Source organism: Aplysia californica, unplaced genomic scaffold (genome assembly GCF_000002075.1).
Source record: "Aplysia californica isolate F4 #8 unplaced genomic scaffold, AplCal3.0 scaffold00002, whole genome shotgun sequence".
Taxonomy (NCBI): Eukaryota; Metazoa; Mollusca; class Gastropoda; order Aplysiida; family Aplysiidae; genus Aplysia; species Aplysia californica.
Window position 1 is genome coordinate 4,721,325 of NW_004797272.1, and position 6,900 is coordinate 4,728,224.

Consider the following 6,900-nt stretch of genomic DNA (forward strand, 5'->3'; position numbering starts at 1 on the left):
TGAGAGCTACCCCCACCTCGTTCAATGGTAAATATCTCGACCTCTTTTCAAGACACAATCGGTACTTTTTTCACAAGGCAAGGGAATAAGCTTTCAGATATTACCAATAAGTCCACCTGCCCAAAAATTGACGAGTGCCTGGTTCCACCGGGTTGTGACACATATTACAGCTCTCTGAATTTTTTTTGTAGACTTGGATCTCAGAAGAACACGCTGAAGTTCATTAACAGAAAATCCAAGTTCTGTAACCCTTGATATCAAGGAAGGAACAAATAAATCATACCCACGACAGTTTAAGATCAAAAGACCACATTTTTCATTAAACGAGTTCATCATTTTGTTGACACGGAATCTAGCTGTCAGTAGATTAGATTAAAACAAAACAAAATCAAAGTTATCAACCCATGGATCGTCTGCAGAAAAGATGGAAGACAACGGAGGACACACTATTATCTATGGTGTAATGTCAAGGCTCTTTTCCCTAGCACTCAAAACTCAAAAGACATGAATTAGACTCTTCCGAGTGAGAAGTCTGTCTGAACGAGTTGTCCCAAACAGCCCGTGTTTGCTTTGACCCTACCTTTCTAAATGGTCTAAATTGTGCCTTCATAGGCGCAAAATATATCGAAGAATATTGATCAGTCCACTAGCAACATTGAACAATATTTAGTCTAAAGACACCAATGAAGGCAAATGGTATAGGGTTTAAACCCTTAATAACTTACTTGGAGAACCTAAACAGATGGTTTACGGGAAACGTCGGGATAATGTAGCTTTTATGAAAGCATCAAAGCAAAGCAATGAATGGAGGTCCATGACCGCCGATGTGTGTTGCAGATCTGGTACAGGGTGTCTAAAAAGGACCCTCTTTAAGTACAATAACGTGGTCGTCAGTTCACAAATTTGAACAAAACTTCGAACAAATAAATTTCGATCAGGGAGATGTCAAGTTTGTATGAGAGAAACAGAGAGAACTTAAAGGTTCAGCTCCTCTGTTAACTACGAGAAGATAATCAAGAGGTGACTATCTCTGTTATAATCTTTCAAAGCAGGCGATGAAGAGTCTTGAGAGCTTCCCGAACAATTCAATGTTAAAGAACTCCCTTTTTGAGATTTTTAACTAAGGTCACCTACAACAAAACCCAGCTTGAAATCGTTTGAACTAACACTCATCCCTATAAGCATGCTCCACCTTAAAATAAGGAAAAACAATGACTGGGTGGTTGGCGGATGCTCTAGTGTGGCTTGCTTCTTCTTTCCTATCAAATATCTATCATCCTCATTTCTCCTCCTTTGTATGTTTGTTGCTCCCTTGTAAGACCAACAATCTTCGGCATTTGTATAACAAAACAAAACACAACAGAATGCAAAGCTAAAAACAAAAACAGAACAACAGGAACAACAACTAACAAAACAAAATAAAACAAAACAAACATAAAATGAATATTAAAAGTAAACTCCACAAAGAGACGATGACACTCTTTTATTGTTGGCTTTTTCAGATTCGGATCTCCCGCCTGCCCCCTAATCATGGCGTGTGTAGCTCAGAAGGCAAAATAGAGGACTTCTACGTAAAACATTTCAATACGGAGTACAGCAAACTGTCATGTTCCAAGTCGTGCTACCAGATGATCATCATGGAGTTTTGTGCATGCGCAGTGCCCTTCTACTTTGTGCCCCAGAACGTTACGATTTGTAACATGACTGACACTGTGACAGGTGAGAAAGTAGTTGTGTTTTTTGGCACTCTATGAAATCTTTGGTTTATTACCTGCATGTATAAGACTTTCGTCTGCGCTGTTGATTTCTGACCAAACAAATTACCTCGTCCTTTTTACGTCTGCATGCTATGAATCTGCATTTTAACCCGAGAAACAGAATTTAGGAAGCGGTCTGCTTCAACCCTGCCTGTCAAAGTCTCTCTGCGTTATGTAAGATACGGCATTCCAGCAAAAAAGATTTAGATATTTCATTACCCCTCCCCCCTCCCCCCTCCCCCCCCCCCCCTAAAAAATCAAAGCAAAACAAAAAAACAAGAACACAAAAACATGAGGTGTCGTACTTGAGTCTGTCTGACTACGAGCCTAACCGTTATTCGACAAACGGTGGGAGATTAAATATAACGATTCTGGTGATAATGACAGAAGTATCAACAAATCGCTTCCTTAGAATTACAAAGTTCTAACATATTTCGCCGTTTTGAGTCGCTATTATATGACCATGGGGTCAGAAACCAAATGTTATGTCTGCTCTATCAAAATCTTAAGATTATTCAGATCGTTTTCAAGATATTCAAAGAAATTCATTTTAAAAAAGCTTGACATGCCGTGAAACTCAGGGTTTTTAACGTCAAATTTCTCAAAACTAGGTACTGAGCAGGTAAAACATTGTAATTCTGAGGTAGCGAAAAGAAAATGTCCAATTTAACTTTAAAAGACCATTTGATGCCTTGACTACTTAATATGTAATAACATTCTTTTTTATGTTCCACGTCAGCACACTGCGTTAACAGGATGCCGTCTTCACAGACTGAGCGGTACCAGGAATGTGACAAATCTTGTCCTCTGCCGTGCGAGTAAGTGCTTATCTCACACAACATCGAGTGCATGTTATCCCCTTACATGTATGGTGTCAAAAGTTGTTTCTTGTTTCATGAGTGACAATTCCATAGCTCTTTTAATGTGTCGCAAACTATGGAAAATGCTGGTATTGAAAGCTGAGAAATTTGACATGCGTCTGACTGCATTAGTGTAAAAGAAATTTTGAGGCTTTAGTACCAAACATCTCTGCCATTCTGGTTTTCAAAATTTACAATTTGATTTAAAAACATTGTCCTCTGGTTCTTCTGGGCCTTGTTTCTCAAGGAATTCTTTACTTTTACAGGGAGACAAGATATGACCTGTCTATCTCCATGGCTCAATGGCCATCTGAGAAATTTGAGGTAAGTTTACATTTTAATGTGCCGCGCTGTTTTGCGTGTAGTCTGATTCAGTGCCATACAGCTTACAAAAGCACCTTTTCCGTCACATTGAATATCTTTTTACTTTCAAGAGCCTGTGCTCACATGTTGACTTGTTTATTTGACGACAGTGGGTACTGCCTACAATTTTGTGGATTTCTTCTTTTTTTTTTTTTAAAGAGGGTAGTGATTTTGTGGATTCTTAGTGATGACTGCGAAGACTACTATTTCTTAAAGGTGTTAATTTGCATTTATCAAAGATTAACATGAAGGATATTGTTTTAAAAAAGCACAAAAAGATGCCGTCATTCTGTGTACAATAACAAAAGTGATTTCAGTATTGAACAGTTCTCTCTGATTTGACCAGTTCTGAACTATTATTTTTTCTCAGAACACATTTCCAGATTGCGAAAGGATATGTCAGATTGGGATTTTGTGACCAGACATTCATACATTCATGTATTACTTTGAACTGCTTGCCAAAAATGAGGGACTATATTCATTTGAGAACTTTAGTATAATTTCTGTCATTGAGATGAAGATAATGTGACTGTATTATTGTCCCAATGGGTACTGCGTGCATTCTTTGAGAATCTCTATTCTATACAGGACTTCTTGGCTCAGAGGCTCGTCAAAGTGAATGCATTGTACCTCACACATGGAGACGACAGGTACAGACTTTGAATTATATATTATTATTTTCTGTTGGCCTGCCTTTCCATATTATACTCTTAGCTATCATACTATATACCCACTTACTCGTATCACCATCTGCTGGCCATCTTTTGCAGTTGCGAGCGCCGTAAAACCTCTACTGAAGCTAACTGCAGGCCTTTCTACTTAATACCTACCTACCTACCTACCGCCCTACCTACCTACCTACCTACCTACCTACCTACCTACCCACCTACCTACCTACCTACCTACCTTTCTACCTGCCTACCTACCTACCTACCGAACAACCGAACTACCGAACTACCGAACTACCGAACTACTGAACTACCTACCTACTGAACTACCTACCGAACTACCTGCCTACTTACCTACCAACCCACCCACCCACCTTTCATCTATCTATCTATCTATCTATCTATCTATCTATCTATCTATCTATCTATCTATCTATCTATCTATCGGCCTGCCTGCCTACCTGCATGTCTGTCTGTCTGTCTGCCTGTCTGTCTGTCTGTCTGTCTGTCTGTCTGTCTGTCTGTCTGTCTGTCTGTCTGCCTACCTGCCTGTCTGCCAGTCTGCTTATAGATTCAACTGACCTGCTAAAATGAAAGGTATTCCCCATAGAAAGTATACGTCTATACCCTTTCCCTGATCTTAAGACAAACAAAGTCTGTGCTCAGTCAAAATGTATCAACAAAGAAATACACCTGCTTCACAAGAATTGGATCCCAAAGCACTGAAACCTCAGAACCTGTTTTTCATTGTTGTTTTGAGTTGGCCCTCATATTTCTTATTCATGTATGTATTCTCTTTATACATTGATTGATTGATTCGTTGGTTATTTGACTGATTTGTTATTTCATTCATTTGTTTTCTTTCATTCACTAATCCACCTATTCAATTATCTTCTATCTATTTATTTATTCATGCACATATTTTTAGTATTGGATAAGCTCACATTTTAAATATAACCTCTATTTGTCTGATTGGTTGTGTTTAATAGTATTTTTTATAAGGGGCTTGGCTTATGTTGTATTTTAGCTCCAAATGCTGTAGAAGAATAGAAGTGATGTAGATTTAGAGAGGGAGATGCAGAGTGAGCAATGCAGAGGAAAAAGATTAAAAGAAAAAGTGAGAAAAAAGAGATAGGGAGATAGTGGGAGAAAGAGACATATAGAAGAAACAGACAGAAACAAACAAACAAAAACAAAACAAAAAAAACGAGAGAGGGGAGAAAGCGAAAGAGAGACAGGTAGGGGGAAGGGATAGAGAGAGGGACATACAGAGGGAGACAGAGAGAAAGCGTGGGAGAGAGAGAGAGAGAGAGAGAGAGAGAGAGGAGGGGAGGGGAGAGGGAGAGAGAAAGAGAGAGAGAGAGAGGAGAGAGAGGGAGGGGGGCAGAGAGAAAGAGGAAAAAAAGAGAGAGAAGGGTCAGAGATAAATACAGACAGACAGAGAGACATACACACACACACACACACACAGAGAGAGAGAGAGAGAGAGAGAGAGAGAGAGAGAGAGAGAGAGAGAGAGAGAGAGAGGGGGGGGGGAGACAGAGACAGAGAGACAGAGGCAGAGACAGAGACAGAGACAGAAACAGAGATAGAGACAGAGACAGAGAGAGAAAGGGGTGGGGGAGTCTGACGCACCAAAAGAAATTGAAATATTCTGATATTGATTTACGAGTATCAAAAGAGAATTTACCGAAAGAGAATGGTACATGTTTAGAATACCTTTCGGCTTTAGGGGGAAGAGAACTGCATTTAAATGGGCAGCTTTCGAAAGAAGAAAACAGTAATATTAGAATTCATGAATGCAGGAAACTAACTTTGCAAAATACTAGCTGATTCTTCAAAACATTGATTTCCTCCTTTATTTTCAGTGATGAACAATTTACCAAGTTACAGATCTACTACCAAGATCTCCTTTTTGAACACATTGAACAGCAGAAAGCTTATGAGGTATGTAACGTATTTTTAGTGCTTTGTTTTTTATAAAAGCTTTAATACACAGCTGAACTTCCGACCTATCTACCTACCTATGTAAAAGACTGACGTTATACTGGATAAAATAGACTTCCCCGTGCGAGAATTGAACTCCCGTATCTCACCCCTAGACTCTAGTGACACAGAATGTAGCCCCTACACCACTGACGTAGGTTCACACGTGCCATATTATTTGATGTATACACCATGGTATTGACGTATCGACAGTTGTAATTGTGGTCTAGTATTGTTCTATAAACTGACGTCATTAAGCGCTCTTTAACCAGGGAGACATTAAATATTCATGCATCCATTCAAGGTTGTGAATGCACTACACTGCTTATATTTCCACAGACGTGGAAAAACATGTAATATCAATTCCTAGTTGTGAGCTAGCTATTTATTTAGTCCAATTGTAAAGAAGGGCGCTCGTTGGCTTTGTCGTGACAACAGTGGCAGACTCGCTCATAACAAATCAAGTCTTCCATGGTGCAAATTCAGCTGGCAGGTGAAACAAGGCGAAAGGCCGATGTAGAAGTCAACAAATCTTTGTAAGATTAATGCGTCTTCGGAAAAGGGAAAGAAAATCAGTGCTTCGATCTGTGCACGTATGCCAAATACAAGTCAACAAGCACAGTTTGAAGGAAGTTTTTATCTTTCATAGTTTCGATTTGACATCAATCATTTCGCTACCTTCGATTTTCAGAGTTATCTCTGACTTTTTTTTTCATATTTTGAGCTGCTAAAACCATGAGTTCAGAAACCAAATGTTATATCTGCTCTATCAAAATAGTAAGAAAATTTCGGAGTCGTTGTCAAAATATTCAAAGATTTGCTTTTTACAAAAGCTTGATATTTTTAACGTCAAATTTCATAAAACATGGCACTGAGCTGATTCTAGGGTAGCGATTTGTCTTCACCCCCCCCCCCACCCCTAGCAATCATAACATTATGATCGAAGAAGAAGAAGAAGAAGAAGAAGAAGAAGAAGAGAAGAAGAAGAAGAAGAAGAAGAAGAAGAAGAAGAAGAAGAAGAAGAAGAAGAAGAAGAAGAAGAAGAAGAAGAAGAGGAAGAGGAAGAGGAAGAGGAAGAAGAAGAAGAAGAAGAAGAAGAAGAAGAAGAAGAAGAAGAAGAAGATCATCACCTGACGCAGAATGAAAAAGAAAGGTATCGGAAAGATGGTGAGAAAATGGTTGGGGGGGGGGGGGGGGGTACACGAATAAACGAATTCAATTTTTTATTCTTCCTAATCTACAGAGCATGAACCTAATCAGTGACCT

General features: G+C 39.1%; 1 protein-coding gene and 1 long non-coding RNA gene across 2 annotated transcripts in view; both read left to right on the forward strand.

Annotated features, from left to right (window-relative positions):
• Window positions 1-1,896, forward strand: part of LOC118479208 (amiloride-sensitive sodium channel subunit alpha-like) — a 2,838-nt gene extending 942 nt beyond the window's left edge. Inside the window, exon 2 of the mRNA XM_035973998.1 lies at window positions 1,503-1,896. Within this exon, the coding sequence (XP_035829891.1) occupies window positions 1,503-1,754 (252 nt within the window). The 3' untranslated portion in view covers window positions 1,755-1,896. The remainder of the gene's footprint in view (window positions 1-1,502) is intronic.
• A 993-nt stretch (window positions 1,897-2,889) lies between these two features.
• LOC118479209 lies at window positions 2,890-5,595 on the forward strand. Its single transcript, XR_004859551.1, has 3 exons — window positions 2,890-2,941; window positions 3,569-3,630; window positions 5,517-5,595. It is a non-coding gene; the product is annotated as an uncharacterized LOC118479209 (long non-coding RNA).
• Window positions 5,596-6,900: the final 1,305 nt, after the last annotated feature.